Source organism: Melanerpes formicivorus, unplaced genomic scaffold, assembly GCF_026170545.1.
Source record: "Melanerpes formicivorus ecotype bairdi unplaced genomic scaffold, bMelFor1.0.p_v2 SCAF_224, whole genome shotgun sequence".
NCBI classification, from domain to species: Eukaryota; Metazoa; Chordata; class Aves; order Piciformes; family Picidae; genus Melanerpes; species Melanerpes formicivorus.
The window spans coordinates 11,274-29,726 of record NW_027142576.1 but is presented as its reverse complement, the minus strand read 5'-3'; the positions used below and the strand labels follow the sequence as shown (position 1 = coordinate 29,726).

Sequence of the window (18,453 nt, the reverse complement as noted above, 5' to 3'; positions counted from 1 at the left end):
TGTGTGACAGCCCCACAAACCATACCCCATGTCCCAAGGACAGAGCCAGCCATCACGTGACCTGTCGCCTAATGAGGGAATCGATGTAGCCCATGTAGACCACCTGTCCTGGGCTGCTACAGCCCCTGAGTGGGGACATCGCTTCATCCAGACCAGCAGCCATCGTGGCTGAACCTTGTGAGCCTCAGAGCTAGTCACACTCCTGCCTCACAGAGAAGGCATTTTGCCGTGCCCTGTTAACCGTGGCAGCAAGACTTCTCCCCCAAGCAGGAAGCCTTTTTCATGTAACCTGCCCCACAGGTTGAGCTCCAAAAGCTTGCAACAGTTTCCCAGAAGGCACCAGAACCTTATACTCAGAGTGGGAGGTGCAAGGCACCTGCATCAGTATCATCTAGCTCCATGCTCTGCTGAGATGTTTAGAAGAGAAATGAGAGAGAGAGGGGAGAGGCAACCAGACCCAACTCGGAAGACTGAACACAGACTGTAAGTTCTTAAAAGTTACAGGCTACAGATCTGCCAATGAAATTTGTTTAGAATTATCTTTGTTTTCCTTTTTTCATCTAAACATTTCATCTACAGACGTCTGTAGCTGTCCTTTCTCTTAAAGGCACAGCCTAAAACTGTCACAATCCACCCCTTTTAAACAATTTCACTGGCTGTTAGCACTGTCCATCTAATTTAAAACAATATCTGCAATTCATAAGTAAAGTTCGTAGCCCATTCCGGCTATCCTCAGATGTAGATGATTCAGAAGTCCAAGAAAATTAGGAAACAAGAAACCAGAAAACAGTCTGTCTCCTCGCAGATGAAGTGAAGAAAGGAATCAGGGACTCTCAGCTGACTCAGGGCTGCTCTCAGGTTTCTCAGGGTTCGTGTGCCGTAGATTCCTCATGGATTCTTCCTTTGGGCACGATGTATCTGTACAACACTCTGAAATTAAACTCTCTCAGCTAAAGTTAAATTTCTTTGTGGAATGCACTGAATTTCACCATTCTCTTGTGTTACCCAATAAGTGTGACCCGGACCTTCAGCTGAAACCACCCCTCGGACAGGTTTAGCCTCTCCTGAGGGAGAAAATACCCAAACAGTTTTACCTAACAGATTCTTTTCTCTAACAACACGAACTCTATCACCTTCTACTTTTTGTAGCAGATCTGAGTGTGCAGGTCCAGCTCGATTCACTGAACCTCTACTATTTACCAGCCAGGTTGCTTGGGCTAAATGTTTTTCCCAGTTTTTCAAAGATCCACCCCCCATGGCTTTAAGAGTGGTCTTCAACAAACCATTGTAGCATTCAATTTTCCCTGCAACTGGTGCATAGTAGGGATATGGAATATCCACTCATGCCATGCTCTATGGCCCAGTTCTTTACAAGATTGATTTTGAAATTATTTCCATTGTCTGACTCAATCCTCTCTGGAGTTCCGTGTCTCCACAGGATTTGTCTCTCCAGACCAAGAATGGTGTTGCGTGCAGTTGCATGTGGAACTGTATAAGATTCCAACCATCCATTGTTTGCCTCTACCATAGTAAGCACGTATTGCTTACCAGAACGAGAACGTGGTAGAGTGATGTAGTCAATCTGCCAAGCTTCACCATACTTATACTTGGACCATCTGTCACCATACCACAAGGGCTTCATTTGCTTTGCCTGCTTAATAGCAGCACAAATGTCACATTCATGGATGACTTGTGTGATAGCATCCATGGAAATGTCTATGGATCTGTCACGAGCCCATTGGTAGGTTGCATCTCTGCCTTGATGTCCTGACGAATCATGAGCCCACCGAGCTAAGAATATCTCACCTCGGTGTTTCCAGTCGAGATCAAGAACAGAGTCCATGTCTACTTGAGAAACTCTTGCAGCTAGATCTGCCTGATGGTTGTGTTGCTGTTCCTCAGTAGCTTTGCTCTTAGGAATGTGAGCATCGATGTGTCTCACTTTCACTGGAATTCTCTCGATTCGATCAGCAATGTCCTGCCACAGGTTGGCTGCCCAAATGGGTTTTCCTTTTCTCTGCCAACCACTCTTCTTCCAGTTCTTTAGCCAACCCCATAGAGCATTGGCTACCATCCATGAGTCAGTGCAGAGATAAAGCTTTGGCCATCTCTCACGTTCAGCCATGTCGAGAGCTAGCTGGACAGCTTTTACCTCTGCGAACTGACTGGATTCTCCTTCTCCATCTTTCGCCTCTGCAACTCGGCGTGTTGGACTCCACACTGCAGACTTCCACCTTCGCTTGTTTCCAACAAGACGACAGGAACCGTCTGTGAACAAAGCATATTTCTTTTCATCATCAGAAAGGTCATTGTAAGGAGGAGCTTCCTCAGCATGAGTTACTTTCTCCTCTGGAGGTTTAGCACAGTTGATACCTTCAGGCCAACTTGAGATCACCTCCACTAGACCAGGTCTTTCGAGATTTCCCATTCGAGCTCTCTGTGTTATCAGAGTCATCCACTTAGACCATGTTGAGTCTGTGGCATGATGTGGTGTGGAGCCTTTGCCTTTGAACATCCAATTCAAAACTGGTAGTCTGGGAGCTAAGAGAAGTTGTGATTCAGTTCCAATCACTTCAGAAGATGCTTTTACTGCTTCATAGGCAGCTAGTATCTCTTTCTCTGTTGGAGTATAATTAGCCTCTGAACCTCTGTAACCTCGACTCCAGAAACCAAGAGGTCGTCCACGTGTCTCACCTGGAGCTCTTTGCCACAAGCACCAGGTTGGACCATTGTCACTTGCAGCCATGTACAAAATGTTCCTAATGTCTGGACCATCTCGGACAGGTCCCAGACCCATTGCCTGAATCACCTCTTGCTTTATCTGGTCAAAGGCTGCTTGTTGTTCAGGTCCCCAGTGGAAATGGTTTCTCTTTCAAGTCACATCATACAGAGGTTTCCCAATCTGACTGTATCCAGGAATGTGCAGTCTCCAAAATCCCACTATCCCCAAGAACCGTAGGGTCTCTTGCTTGTTTGAGGGATTTGCCATGGTAGGGACTCTATTTACCACATCCACTGGAATGTGTCGGCGTCCATCCTGCCACTTCACTCCCAGAAACTGAATCTCTGTGGTAGGTCCTTTCACCTTGTCTCACTTGATGGCAAAACCTGCATTCAGAAGAATGTCAATGATTTTGTTACCTTTCTCGAAGACTTCCTCAGCAGTTTTACCCCAGACGATGATATCATCGATGAACTGGATGTGTTCTGGAGCACCGCCTTTCTCCAGAGCATCGTGGATCACTGCATGACAGATGCTGGAGCTGTGGATCCAGCCCACTGGCAATCTGTTGAAGGTGTACTGGATTCCTCTCCAGGTGAAAGCAAACTGAGGCCTGCATTCCTCTGCTATGGGAATAGAGAAAAATGCATTAGCAATGTCTCTGGTAGCACACCACTTGGCCTCTTTGGATTCCAGCTCATACTGTAGCTCCATCATGTCTGGTACTGCTGCACTCATAGGTGGTGTCACTTCATTCAGGGCTCGGTAGTCTACCATCAGACGCCAGTCTCCATTCTGCTTCCACACAGGCCACACTGGACTGTTGAAAGGTGAATGAGTTTTGCTGACGACTTTCTGACTCTCCAACTGATGAATCAGATTCTGAATGGGCAACAAAGAGTCACGGTTGGTTCTGTATTCTCTGTGATGCACAGTCTGAGAAGCAACCGGCAATTTAATGTCTGTTATCTTGTGTTGTCCCACAACTGCAGATTCATCAGAAAGCTCAGGTCTAGCAGATAGCTTCAGGTTTTGTCCATCAATTTCTACAGAAGCTACTCCCAAAGCCCATTAGTAACCATTAGGGTCTTTGAAATGCCCTTCTCTCAGAAAATCAATTCCCAAAATACAAGGTGTGTCAGGTCTGGTCACCACAGGAGGCTTCTGCCACTGTTTATCGGTTAAACTTGTATCATCTTCTACCTTAGCTAACTCTTGAGATCCACCAGTGACTCCCAGAATAGTTATATGCTCAGATTCCTGATAATTCAATGGCATTCTGGTGCACTGATCAGGACAGGAAAAGAATCAAGGGAGGGAATCAGCACCTCCTTGGGCAGCTGAACCAAGGAAGGGAAGCAGCACCTCCTTGGGCAGCTGAACCAAGGGAGGGAAGCAGCACCTCCTTGGGCAGCTGAACCAAGGGAGGGAAGCAGCACCACAGCAGATGAACCAAGGGAGGGAAACAGCACAACAGGAACTGAACCAAGGGAGGGAAGCAGCCCAACAGGAACTGAACCAAGGGAGGGAAGCAGCCCAACAGGAACTGAACCAAGGGAGGGAAGCAGCCCAACAGGAACTGAACCAAGGGAGGGAAGCAGCACCACAGCAGCTGAAACAAGGGAGGGAAGCAGCACCACAGCAGCTGAACCAAGGGAGGGAAGCAGCACGACAGGCACTGAACCAAGGGAGGGAAGCAGCACCACAGGAACTGAACCAAGGGAGGGAAGCAGCACGACAGGAACTGAACCAAGGGAGGGAAGCAGCACGACAGGAACTGAACCAAGGGAGGGAAGCAGCACGACAGGAACTGAACCCAGGGAGGGGAGCCACAGTACCAGGAACTAAAGGAATTTATGGAAACCAAGAGATCTCAGGTACAGGGCTTGGATCCAGATGTGCTTCTCAATTGTGAACTGAAAGAGGGGACGATGCAATGCTGAGGGGCAGGCAATGTTTATCTAAGACCATGTACACATAACAGGAAACAGGCCAGGGGCAGCCCAGCTCCTTCCTGCAGGTGAGAGCAGAGGAACAGGAAAACAACAACCAGTAGAGCAGAGGTGGAAAGGAAGAATGCAACCACGAGGAAGAGCCTCCCAAGCCTACTGCCAGAAGACACTGCCAGGTGTGGACAAGAGCAGCTGAATGTAAACGAGCAGGAACCAGAATGAGGATGGAGCAGCTGAGTGTGCACTAACTGTGTACAACTTGTGTGCAGGCACAGAGGTGAGGAGGCAGGGGCTATGGGGCAGGAGGAGCCAGGCCAGCAGCTGCTGCAATTCTGCCAGCTGCTGCAGCAGCTCCTGCAGGGAAGCAAGGCGCTGCCCTGGAGCACAGCAGCCGCGCGGCAGCTGCCGGCACAAAGGCTCCAAGCCCCCAGGGCTCCCCCACACCCCCCCACGGGAGCCTCTGCTGCGAGCCAGCCCCCACGCTGCCCACCACCTCTCCTGGCCACAGCAGCCCCCACAGCGCCGCTGCAGCTCAGCTCTGCTGCTAGGGCAGCAGGGAGCAGAGGGACACAGGGCCAGCCCCCTGCAGCCCACCACTGGCTCCGCCTGCAACACAGCAGCAGCCAAAGGGGGCCTGCAGCTGCCCCTAGCAGGGGGATTCAGCAGCACAGCAGCACAAGGAACCCCCAAACACACCCGGCCCTCCCCAGCCCCACCGATGGCCCCACAGCCGCGCACACCCCTCCCACAACAGCACAGACGCCACCCACTCCCCCTACACACCTCCCCCGTGCCCCACACAGCCCCTCGCATGTCCCCAGGAGCCCCCAGGCCAACCCCCACCGATGATTCCCCCTGGAACCCCACAGAGGCTCCCCCGAGCCCCACCCACCCCTACCCCACAAACCCTTCACCAGCCCGAGCCCGCACACCCCGCTCCCTGATCCCCACGCCGCGACACAACCCTCAGCCCCCGGCCATTCCGATCCCCACCTCGGGATCCCCTCCTCAGCTCCAGGGGATCTCGATCCCAACTCAAGGAGCCCCGCGCCAGCCCCAGGCAATCCCCACTGCACCCCCAGGATCCGCAGCTCAGCCCCAGAGACTCCCTCACCTCCCCTCACCCCACCCCAGCTGGCAGCCGAGACAACGGGGACGCAGAGCAGGAGGCCGAAGCCGAGCTGGGAGCAGAGGAAGCTGCCGAGCGCCGGCCCGGGCAGGCTCCTGGGGCCTGGGCGAGCAGAGAGCGCTGCGCTGGAGCCCCCGGGCCGGCCGTTCCGCATGCGGCGGCCGCGTGTCAGGAAGTTCCGCCCACAGCTGGGCGCAACAGCCAATCGGAGGCGCCGGGAGCGCGGCAGCTCCTCCCCCTGGGCGCTGCCGAGGCACAGCGAGGAGCTGCCGCTGCCGGCCGCGGCCGCCATTGGTGCTGCCCCGTGGGGAGCGGCAGCGGTGCCGCAGCGCGGGAGAAGCGCCGGAGGTGCTGGCGGGCGAGCGGCAGCTGCCGGCTGGTGAGCTGCGGCAGGGGCCGGGGAGCGCTGAGGGCGGCGGGAGCGGAGCGGCGCGGGGCAGGGGCAGGGGCAGGGGCTGGGCGGGCCCCGGAGCGCGCTGCGAGATGGTTGAGCCCCGGGGCCGCGGCGGGAGCTGAGGCCTTGGAGCCTTGTGGGGGCCGGGGGGGAGCCTCGGCCGCTGCGGCCTCTGCTGGCCCGGGCCCCGGGAGCCTGCCGGGGCCGGCGGTCGGCAGCTTCCTGAGCTGCGAGCCGTCCCTCGGCCTCCTGCTCTGCGTCGCCTTTGTCTGCCCGGGGCGGGGGGCAGCCCTGGGGCGGAGGCAGGCAGTCTGGGCTCGGGGTTGCGATCCCCTGGGGCTGAGGGCTGCAGCCTGGATGCTTTGGGACGCTCGGGGGAAAGCTGTGGCCGGGCTCAGGATCCCCTGGGGCCGGGTGGGGGTCGGTGGGGCCCGGCTGCCCCTGGCTGCCGCAGCCTCCTGCGGCGCTGCTGAGGCTGTGTGGCCGCAGGCCGCGCTGGGCGCCTCCGGCCAGGCCTCGGGCAGCAGGCGGCAGGGCGCGGCCAGGCCCCCCCCGGGGGCGCTGCATGGAGGGCAGCAAGCAGGCCCCGGGCAGGCTCCCGGAGACTTTGCTGCTTTCCCTGCTGCCCCAGCACGGCCAGCTGCGGGGAGCGGGAGAGTGTGGGGGGAGTTCCGGCCCTGAAGCCCCGAACAGCCTCCCCGCACCCCCTGTGCCCCCCTGGGCAGCCCAGGCTGGCCCCTGCCCCAAGCAGGAGGAGCAAAGGCACAGCCCAGAATGCCCCCTGCAGCTCAGAATGTTCCCCCAGCACAGCAAAGTGAGAAGCCAGGAGCCTGAGCTGCCCTCCCGGGAACCAGAACCAGCCTAGGACCCCAAAATGCTGCCTGGGACCCTCAGGTATACTCCTGGCACCCCAAAAGTGTCCCAGAGGCACTGAAAATGGTCTCCAAGCTGTAGCTGGTGGGAAAGGACCCCAGCCCAGGCCGGGGGGGTCTGGAGGGGTTCTGAGCAGCAGGGCCATAGCAGCACTGTTTTGAGCCCTTCCTGTCTAGGGGTGAGGAAGAGAGATGGGGCAGCAGCGTTTTAGTAGCCTCCTGTTCTTCCCTCAGCTCCACCTGGGGACTCCTCTGGGGACATCCTGGGTTCCTTGGGGATAGTCTTGGGGTGCAGGAGGGTAACTGAGGGTCCCAGGGAGGCATTTGGAGCTCTCAGGCTGCTGCTGTGCCTTCCCTGGGGGCATTTTGTGCTGGGCCCTGGCTCCTCCTGCTTGTGGCAGGGTGCAGCGTGGGCTGCCTGGGGGGGCACAGGGAGTTGGGGGAGGCTGTCCGGGGGGCTCAGGGCTTTATCCCCCCCCAGCCTGCCAGTGCCTGCAGCTGGCTGTGCTGGGCCAGCAGCCAGGGGTGCTCCTGCCTCAGCCCTTGGGCTGGCAGCACTGTACCTGCCCCTCGTGCTGGGCCTTCTGCAGAGCTGGGCAGGGAGGTTAAGGAGGTGTCAGCCTCACCCCAGACCCACAGCCCCCCCCGAGTCCCCCTCCCAGCCCCCCCAGCCTGTCTTTGCTGGCTGCCAGCTTCTGCTTCTCTCCCTCGGCCTTGAGCCTTTGTTGTCCTGGCTGGAGGGGGAGGATGCACCCCCAGCCCCTCCTGCAGCTGCTGCTGGGTGGGGGCACAGCTGGGGACACATCAGGGGCCTGTGGTGCCCGGGTGGCTCCTGCCCCACCCAGAGTGCCAGGGTCAGCCAGGCCCCATGCAAGCCCCAAATGCTCCAGACCCCCCCAGCCCCTGCCACAGGATTTCCCCCCTGAGCCCCAAAGGGTCCTGACTGCAACCCCCAGCCCCAAGGGATCCCAACCCCACAGCCCCCAGCAGAGCCCCTCCAGACTGCCCCTCCCCTGCCCCACGACCTTCCCCTCCCCTATCCCAGCCCCCATCCCATAGCCTCATGGAGCACTGCTGTACCCCAGCAGCTCCTGAGCCAAGCCCCAGGGGCTGCCCCGAGCTCTCCTCTTGCTCTGTGTCCCCTTGGTGCCGGCTGCCGGGGGGTGAGGGAGTGTGTCTGGCTGAGGGGGGATCCTGAGGGGGGGATGGGGGCCCTGGGGGGCTGAGGCATTGCTGCCCCGAGCCTGCACACCGTGCAGTGCCACTGAGGGGTTTGTGTAGTGTCCAGCCAACCACACAGGGTCATTCCCATCCCACTCAATGGGGGGTTAGGACAATTAGTTCTCAGAAGCCATTTGCATTGTCCCTCCCCAGCGTTCCTTCCTTCTGTGCCTGCGGGAAGCCATCTGGTGGTGGGGAGTAGGGGTGCTGGGACGAAGCAAGTTGTCTTCCTCACAGCTGTGCTCTTCACCTTGTACCTCTGAACTGCTTTGGCTGCTTGGCCTTCAGTTGCCTTCTTGCCAGGTGTCATAGGCCCTAGCCTTGAACAGATTCTTTCCTTTATGTGGTGCTTGCTAAGGAGCTCCTTTATCATCCTGATGATGAGCTGCTTCCTCTGGCCTACTGCTGCCGGTTCTGAAATGCTTGGAAGAGTTTACCAGAGCTGCAAGGTCAGGTTCAGAAATGACTTTGCTGCTCTGTTCTGCAGTACACACTTGGCTCCTCACACTGACTCTGATACATATACCTGGTACCTCTCTTTCGGAAAGCATGCACGGACTCCCATGTTGGTGAGGCAGGAATCGTTTATTGGTACAGAACAAGCAGCTTATATAGGAAAAATCGAGCGGGGTAAGCAATTCCCTGACATTCTTGCACCACTGCTGCTAATTGGGTTTTCTCCTTTGATATGCAGCTGTCCATTGTTATCTTCATCCCATATCAGGTTGGTCTTCTCCAGCATGGAGACAAGCATCCTCTTGTCTGGCACATCAGGTTGTTTACCACGGTCAGCTCTTCTTTATCATCAAGCCATCCTTCCAGTATCAGTGGCCTGTTGTTCTTTCTTGTCCTGAAACCTTCCATAGATACTTTCTGCTTTCCTACACCTCTCCTCCTCCTAATGCCTAGCCATGTGCATAGGCTTACCTATGTGATCCAATGCCTGTAGCAGTAGGAGCTGGTGGTGCTGGGGGAGCCTCTGTGTGGCTGTTGTGTGGGGAGGGGGCATGAGGTTTGGAGTGGGGAGTCCTGGGCTTCCGAGAGGGGCTCTGTGCAGGTCTGGAGGGGTCTGTGTGATTCAGGCAACCTCTGTTGGGCTGTGGGTAGCTGGGGAGGGGGTCTCTGGTGTTGGAGGTGGTCTGGGCAGTTCGGGAGAGGTCTGGGTGGCTGTAGGGGTGGCTGTGGGGCACAGGGGAGGTGTGTAGGGTCGGTGGCTGGTGTCTGTGCTGCTAGGGGCAGCTGCAGGCCCCCTATGGCTGCTGCTCTGTTAGCAACCGGAGCCATTGGTGCCCTGCAGGGCCTGGCCCCGGCCCCGACCCCCTCTGCTGGCTGCTTCAAACCCCTGTGTGCCCTCCAATCTCTTTTGGCATAAATACTCCCTAATGGTTTCCTGACTCATTTCCAATTCCTCTCAGGGTTTGCTGAACACAGAAAGGCTCAGGGCAGGAGCAGCTTTTGCTCTCTGCCTGCAGGCTGAGAGCTGTGCAGAGCTTTTGTCAGCTCTGCTGGCAGGAAGCAAGGTCAGAAGCCGTGGGGCCAGGGCGTCGCAGCAGCCTGGGGCGTGGACCCAGAGCCCCTCCCCTATTTCTCAGTCGTGTTCTGTAACTCCTCCCCCTGCTGCCCATGCACACACCCCGCTCAGGGGCTCGCACGCCCCCTGCCCAGCAATAGCCTTCCTCAACTTCATCTCCCTCAGCTCTGTTAGCGGTCCAGCGAGAGCTTGAAGGTCTTTTGCGACCATCCCAGGATGTCAACACCTTCCTGTCCCCCCTCGGTTTCATAGCCAAAGGGGCTACAGACAGAGGTTGTCCCTTCCCCTTAGCATGCAGCTGGGAGCTTCTGGGCTCCCACCAAGCGTTGCCTGGCACCCCTGGGCAGCGGGGCACAAACACCAATTGTTCCCAGGCAGCCCTTGGCAGCTGGCTGTTTCTAATGAAACCCCAATTAATTCTCCCCTGCTACAAATGGGAGAGAGTCCTGTTGAGAGGGCTTTTCCCCTCTGGGGTTATAGCTTTCACTTGGAATTCCCTGGGATTACTCCCAGCAGTGCTGTCACATGGAGCCTTTTTGGGTTAGTTTGCGGTGTCCTGAGAGCGCACAACGGAGGTGAGACTTGGAAAGAGAAGTGCTGAGAAGGAAGCTTCAGGGCTCCTGGGTGGCAAAGCTGTCTGGGTGTGGATCCGAGCTGTGGAGTGTAGGAGAGCCTTCAGGGCCTTGTTCTCTTGATGGAGATGTGGAGAGAGGAACTCCTGCTCCCAGAAGAGGGTTTCAAGTAGGTTAAAACTCAACTCCTGTGCATGGATTTGTGGGGGGAAATGTTTGTCTTCTTGTGGCCAACTCAGCCTTTCCTTCTGCAGTAGGAGAGTGACAGCCTGGGCTTTTCAATCCCTGGGGCACTGGGCACCCTCTGGGCTGGTGTTCTTCTCTAGAGCTTTGCAGCCCAGCTCCAGGTCTGCTGTTGCTTGAAGGTCCTGATGGTTGTTTTGTGCAGCCCCAGGTGTTGCCTCTGTCTCCTGGATCAGTTTGGTCCTTCCTCTTTTCACCCTTGAGTTTCAGAATCTGACCACACTTTGAAGCTTTTGCTCCAATGGTTTCTCTCCTGCCAGCATTCTGTGTTCCCTCCTGGAGTGCTGTGTCCAGTTCTGGTGCCCCCAAGATTTTGAGCTGTTGGAGGGAATTCAGAGGAGGCCACAGGGGTGGTGGGAGGGCTGGGGCACCTCCCCTCTAGGGGTGGGCTGGAAGAGTTGTGGCTGTTGAGACTGGAGAGGAGAAGGCTCCTGGGAGAGCTTGGAGCAGCCTTGTGGTACCTGCTGGGGGCTGTGGGAGAGCTGGGGAGGGACTTTTGTCAGGGGCTTGTAGTGATGGGACAAGGGGGAATGGATTGAAGCTTGAGGAGGGCAGATTTGGAGTGGAGCTTGAGAGGAAATTGTTTGGAGTGGGGGTGGTGAGACCCTGGAGCAGGTTGCCCAGGGAGGTGCTGGCTGCCCCCTCCCTGGAGGTGTTGAGGGGCAGGTTGGATGAGGCCTTGAGCAGCTTGGTCTGGTGGAAGGTGTCCCTGCCCATGGCAGGGGGGTGGAGCTGGCTGATGTTTGGGGTCCCTTCCAGCCCAAACCATTCTCTGAATTCTTGGATTTGCACACTTAGCAGAGCTTCAATGAATGAAACTTGAAATAAGCAAAGCTGTGAAACTGCTTTGGGGCTCCAGAACTGGACACAGAGCTCCAGGTGTGGTCTCACCAGAGTGGGGCAGAGGGGCAGAATCACCTCCCTGGCGCTGCTGGCCACCCTTCTCTGGCTGCAGCCCAGGCTGTGATTGGCTGTCTGGGCTGCAAGTGCTCACTGCTGGCTCCTGTTGAGCTTCTCTTCCAGCAGCACCTCCAGGTCCTTTTCTTCAGGGCTGCTATCCAGCCAGTCCCTGCCCAGCCTATATCAGTGCCTGGGATTGCCCTGACCCAGCTGCAGGACCTTGCACTTGGTCTTGTTGAACGTCATGAGGTTGGCTTGGGCCCAGCTGGGCAGCCTGTCCAGGTCCCTCTGGATGGATCCCTTCTCTCCAGTGTGTCTGCTGCCCCACACAGCCTGGTGTTGTTGGCAAACTGGCTGAGGGTGCCCTCAAGTCAGTCTAAGGAGGACAGCATATTTTCACAGGTTTAAACCCCACACTAACTAACATGGGGTTTCTGTAAGTTAATTTCAGAGCTGTGATGGTTGAGTCTAATCCACAGTTTGTAGTCCCAGAGGTGCTCTGGTGCAGGTGAATTTTCTCTCTGATATCAACTATGATTTGTTAGAAGAGAGCATTTATTCTGTCTTCATTTTGTATCTCCATAGGGCAGTGGTGGATTCCCCTGCACTGCACAGTTTGAAGGCTCAGCTTGCCAGGGGTTTGGGGCAGCTCATCTCAACTCCACTGTCACCTAGAAAGGTTGGAGCAGATGACCCTTGTGGTCCCTTCCAGCCTGGCATTCTGTGCTGACAGAGCTGTGTTGATGGTTTTTAGGGCAGTTGAATACCACCTTAAGCATTTTTGAAGAGTGCCAAAGACACAGCTAAGCCTAGAAACTCACTCATCTCTCTTTAGGATGAACTCTTCAGAGCTTTATGAGCTTTCAATGAATTTGGCAGAGGTTTTGATGACTTTTGAAGGGATTTTGATGACTTTTTCTCAAGCAGTTTTAAACCTTTTTAAGGATCCTTCTCCTGAACCTCTCCCATCTCCTGAAGCCCTGTCCATCTGCTGTGCCCCTATCAGAGCCCAGCTTTGGTGTGGGGACATGGGCAGTGCTGAGTCAGTGCTCTCCTGAGCCCTTTGCTTCTCTCTTGCAGGGCTGGTGTCCTCTCTCCATCACATCTGCACCTCTGGGCTGAGGAAACGCAATTTGCAGATCTGCCCCTTTGGACAGCCCAGCAGATAAAATACTCAGACTGGGGCAACAGTCGGACCCCAGTCCCCCACTGACTCCTGTGGCACCTCCCAATCTCTTCCAGAGCCTTCTGCCTACCATGTTTCACTCTGGGAAGTCTGAATGACATCAGCAGTTCTTGGAGTCTGCCCCCACCCCCCAGGCAGGTGAGGGTCGTTTGTGAGGGCCTGCACTCCTGTCTCTGTCTGAAGCAGGAGAGATTGAAAGGCACAGCCTGGGCCAGGAACCACTCTACCAGTGCTGCCAGGCTTGGGACAAGGGGGATGAGACTGCTCTGTAAGTGCTGGGGTGTCAGCAGCCCTAGTACAGGAACCCAGGATCTCAGCACAGGTAGTAGAGGTCTGACTGCACCACCATGGCAGTAAGTGGGGCATTGAGGGTCCCTCCTCATTCCTTGTTGTAGCCAAAAATTGGGTGTTGGGAGGTGTTGGCTGTTGGGGCTGTCCTAAGCAGGGCAGGATCTCCAGGTTTGAGCTCCTGCAGTCAGGTGCTTCCATTTTCCATTGGCCACAGCAGTGACCTCTTCCCCCACCAGCATAGCCTCAGAGAAAGACCCAGACAAGAGCTGGGAAGAGAAGCAGCACCCAGAGAACAAATTGGAGCAGCCATATAGTTGCCCTAAGGAAGAGGAGGAGAAAGAGGACAGTATGGAGCGTGATGACTGTGACAATGATTACTATGACAATGATGAGTATGAGGTGGAGTAGGATGAAAACGAAGATGACCACGCTGAGGAAGAGGAGAAGGTGAAGGAGTATGAGGAGGAGGATGAAGTAATGGTGGCCCCCTCTGTGCTTCCCAAGTTCTGTCTTCATTTTGTAACTCCCAAGGGCAGTGGTGGATTCCCCTACACTGCACAGTTTGAAGGCTCAGATTGCCAGGGGGCTGGGGCAGCTCCTCCTCCTCCTAGAATCACACTGGTTTGGGTTGGAAGTGACCTCCAATGTTCATCCACTCCAAGCCCCCCTGCACTCAGCAGTGACATCGTCCACTAGATCAGGTTGCCCTGAGCTCTGTCCAGCCTCACCTTGAAGATCTCCAGGGGTGGGGCCACAACCACCTCCCTGGGCAACTTGTTGCAGTGTTCCAGCAGCCTCCTGGTGCAGAACTTGCTCCTCACATCCAATCTCAATGTGCTCTGCTCTCTTTGAAGCCATTGGCCCTGGTCCTGTCCCTGCAGGCCTTTGGAAACAGTCTCTCTCCATCCTTCTTGTAGTCCCTTCAGGTACTGGAAGGTCACTATTAGGTCTCCCCAGAGCCTTCTCTTCTCCAGGCTGAACACCCACCAGCTCCCTCAGCTTGTCCTTGTAGCAGGGCTGTTCCAACCCCCTGATCATTTTTGTGTCCCTTGGTGGGGCTTTGGGGCCTCTCAGAGGACACAATCTGAGTGTAGATGGAGCAGATGGACAGATAGAGTTTGAAGTCAGCAGGGGGGGTGGGAGGGATTAGTTCAGCAGCTGCGAGGCTCTGCCTGACTCCTCCCTACAATGGTACTGGCAGCAGCTGATCCTGGAAGCTGAAACACCCCAAATCCTGCCTGGATCAGGACAGTCTCCTGACATCCAGCACAGCGCAAGCAGGCACTTGGGGATCTTACCCAGACACCCCACCCCATACCCCATGTCAGGAGTCACCTGAGGTCTCTCTCTCTTGTCCCATTTCAACAATTCCTGCATGAGGTGGCTGCAGGGTCCCTACCCACCCCTGTTCTGTAACCCTTCCCCCTGGGCTTGATGTTCTTTCAGTCCTCCAGCTCATTCCAGCCTTTAGTCTCAGGGACCTTCCATTCTCCTGCTTTCAGTCCACTTCTTTAGATGCTTCCTCAGCCACAACATTCTCCACTCCACCCTTCCAGCTGCAGTGGCAGTGGAGCTGTGGGACACAGGGCCATGGGATGGCAAAGCCACCAGGGACATGGATGGGCTGGGAATGGTCAGGCAGGAATTAGGCTTTGTGGGGATTGGCCTTTAATGTGCCACAAGGCCTTGTCCCCCACAGAAAGGGGCAGGATCAAGGGCCCACGTGGTGAATGTGTGCAGGAAATACCAGAATCAGGCAGTATTTCAGGAGATAAAAGGAGACTCCTCCTGCATCACAGTGAGGGCTGAGCAAGAAGCTGACCAAGTCCTTTCCCCTTTCCTGCACCTGCAGGAATCATGAACATCCCTTTCTTTGTGTCCTGTGACCGTTTGAGGCTGTGCCTTTAAGAAAGGGAATATGGTGGACGGAAGTTGATAAACGAAAAGAACGGATCTAAACTATTTCATTGGTGAAGTGTGAGGAAGCACCTTCCTGAACTGGGAGTGCAGGAGGAGTATCCTGGGCTCTCCAGCACTTTTCTTCAGTCTTGCTTCCGCCTCTTCTTTGGGCAGCAGCTTTCTGTGCTGGGCTTTCTGCCAAGACTTCGGCCTTGAAACCGATAAGATATAAGGCCTGTATTAACTGCTTTCCAATTAACACAAAACTGCTTTTAACTTCTTTCTTTCTCTTTCTCTCTCTTTTCTGACCTACTCTGGGGAAAGGGGGGGGAGAGAGGGGAGAGTGGAGCGGGGGAAACACCTCTGCCAGGGGGGAACTCTCATTTCTGTGTTACTTTATTGTATATCTTTGTATATATTGTAAATATTGTAAATTTGTATATATTCCCCTGCATATCCTACATTGCTTTGTAAATACACAGCTCCACTGCTTTGCTAATTCAGCTGTGACCTTTTTTTTTCCCTTTCCCTTCAATTTTCTTTCCCTTTACTTTACGAGGGGAGGGAAGAGACTTCTTGGCCTTACCCTTCCCACCCCACGACATGTCCTCAGGGCTTCACTGACCTTCTGTTGAGGAGTGGTCAGCACAGAGGTGGCCCTGGACAGGGTCCTGGTGGCAGGAGGTGCCTGCAGGGCAGAACCAAATACAGAGTGGGCTGGAGTGGGGTCTGTGGTCAGGGCCACAAAGGAGAGCTGAGTCCAAATCAAGAGCTGCTGTAAGACACAGCTGCAGCAGAGGCCTGGGAGTGGCTGGCTGGAGGCAGCTCTCTTGTGGTGCCACCCTGCAGATTTCTGTGTGCTGGGCAAGGAGCTGAGTCTGGCCTGAAGTCCTGTCCATCTGCGCCCTCAGCAAGGCCCAGCTCCGGCCACGGGCAGTGCTGAGCCATCCCTTGGAGGTCAATCTTCTTCTCTGAGCCCTTTGCTTCTCTCTTACAGGGTCAGTGTCCTTCTGTCCATCACATGTGCACCTCTGGGCTGGGCAACAGCAGAGTTTGCAGATCTGCTCCTTGGGACAGCCCAGCAGGTAAAACAACTCAGACTGGGACAACAGAGGGACCCCAGCCCCCGACTGACTCCTGTGGCACCTCCCAACCTCCTCCAGAGCTTTCTACCTACCACATCTCACTCACTGGGAGCTCTGACTGATGTCAGCTGTGATGGGAGTCTGGAGCACCACCAGGCTGAGCAGGGTCTGCTGTGAGGGTCAGCACTGCTGCCTCTGTTGTCTGAAGCAGGAGAGATTGAAAGGCACAGTCTGGGCCAGAAACCACTCTGCCAGTGCTAGCAGGCTTGGGAACAGGGAGGATGAGACTGCTGTGTATGTCCTGGGGTGTCTCATCACTCCCAGCCCGGGAAGCCAGGGTCTCAGCACAGGTAGTAGAGGTTTGACTCCCCCACCATAGCTGGGGCTGGGCCTTCAGTGTTCCTGTCTATTGCTTGCCATAGCCAAATACTGGGTGCTGGGAGGTGTTGACTGTTGAGGGCTGTTCTGAGCAGGGCAGGATCTCAGGGTTTGAGCTCCTGCAGTCAGGTGCTTCCATCTTCCCTAGGGAAGTGACCTCTTCCCCAACCAGCATAGCCTCAGAGAAGGACCCAGACAAGAGCTGAGAGGAGAACAACCCAGAGACCAAAATGGAGCAGCCATATCTTAGCCCCAAGGAAGAGGAGGAGGAGGACAAGATGGAGGATGATGCCTATGAGGACAATGACTATGACAACGATGATGATGATGGGCATGAAAATGAAAATGACCAGGATGACAAAGAGGAGGAGGAGAAGGTATATGAGGAGAAAACACCTGCAGCCCCATCAGTGCCACCCAAGCAGCTGAATCAGTGCCCGGAGTGTGGGCAGAGCTTCCCATCTGGCTCAGAGCCACTGCAGCATTACTGCCCCCACCCTGGCACCTGGCCCCTCATCTGTGGTGATTGTGGCAAGAGCTTTAAAACCAGCTCCGCCCTCACCATCCACCGCCGTATCCACACCGGAGAGAAGCTGTTCCCCTGTGCAGAGTGTGGCAAGAGCTTCACCACAAGCTCCCAATTCATCCGTCACCAACTCATCCACAGTGGTGAGAAGCCATTCAGCTGTGCCGACTGCGGCAAGACTTTCAACCACAGCTCCCACCTGAATGTTCACCGCCGCATCCACACTGGAGAGAAGCCGTACAGCTGTGCCGACTGCGGTAAGAGTTTCAACAGCAGTTCCGGCCTGAAGTGTCACCGCCGCATCCACGCTGGAGGGGAGCCATACAGCTGTGCTGACTGTGGCAAGAGTTTCATCTACATGACCTCCCTGAATAGTCACCGTCGTGTGCACAATGGAGAGGCGCCGTACAGCTGCGCCGACTGTGGCAAGAGTTTCATCTACAGGACCTCCCTGTATAGTCACCGTCGTGTGCACAATGGAGAGGTGCCGTACAGCTGTGCCGACTGTGGCAAGACCTTCATCTACAGGTCTGAACTGAACGTTCACCGCCGTACTCACACTGGTGAGAGGCTGTTCCCCTGCACCGACTGTGGCAAGAGCTTCAAGCACAGCTCCACCCTTGCCATCCACCGCCGTATCCACACTGGAGAGAACTTGTTCCCCTGTGCTGACTGTGGCAAGAGCTTCACCACAAGCTACCAGTTCATCCATCATCAACTCATCCACAGCGGTGAGAAGCCGTACGGCTGTGCCGACTGCGGCAAGACTTTCAACAGCCGCTCCAGCCTGAATGCTCACCGCCGTATCCACACCGGAGAGAAACCGTACAGCTGTGCCAACTGTGGCAAGGGTTTCTTTCACAGATCCAGACTCATCCAGCACCAACTCGAGCACAGCAGTGGAAACCGTACAGCTGGGCCGACTGCGGCAAGAGTTTCAACAGCAGCTCCAAGCTTAACATTCACTGTCATATCCACACCGGTGATAGTCTGTTCTCCTGCGCCGACTGTGGCAATAGTTTCAACAGCAGCTCCAAGCTTAACATTCACTGTCGTATCCACACTGGCGGGAGGCTGTTCCCCTGCACCACCTGCGGCAAGAGTTTCAAATGGAGTTCCAAGCTGAACATTCACCGCCACATCCACACTTCAGAGAAGCCGTACAGCTGTGCCGACTGCGGCAAGAGTTCCAACAGCAGATCCAACCTGAACATTCACTGCCACATCCATACTGGAGAGAGGCTGTTCCCCTGTGCCGACTGTGGCAAGAGCCTCACCACAAGCAGCAACCTGAGCATTCACCACCGCACCTACACTGGTGAGAAGCCCTTCACCTGCCGTGACTGCGGCAAGAGGTTCACCCAGAAGTGTAATCTTACCAAGCACTGCTGTACTCATGCCAGTGACAGGCCCACACTGGGGGACAGGCACAAATAGTGCCACACTCATTCTGTTGGGGCAGTCGTGACTTCTGAGAGGGGCTTTGCAACAGTCTGAACCAAAATCTCCTTTTCTTGACTGAATTTATCCAAGTCTGGGGGCTCCAGCAGGA

At 55.5% G+C, this 18,453-nt stretch overlaps 1 protein-coding gene across 1 annotated transcript in view; it reads left to right on the top strand.

Moving 5' to 3' along the window:
• Positions 1–18,119, top strand: part of LOC137458108 (zinc finger protein 721-like) — a 28,835-nt gene extending 10,716 nt beyond the window's left edge. Inside the window, exon 2 of the mRNA XM_068169784.1 lies at positions 16,914–18,119. Within this exon, the coding sequence (XP_068025885.1) occupies positions 16,914–18,027 (1,114 nt within the window). The 3' untranslated portion in view covers positions 18,028–18,119. The remainder of the gene's footprint in view (positions 1–16,913) is intronic.
• Positions 18,120–18,453: the final 334 nt, after the last annotated feature.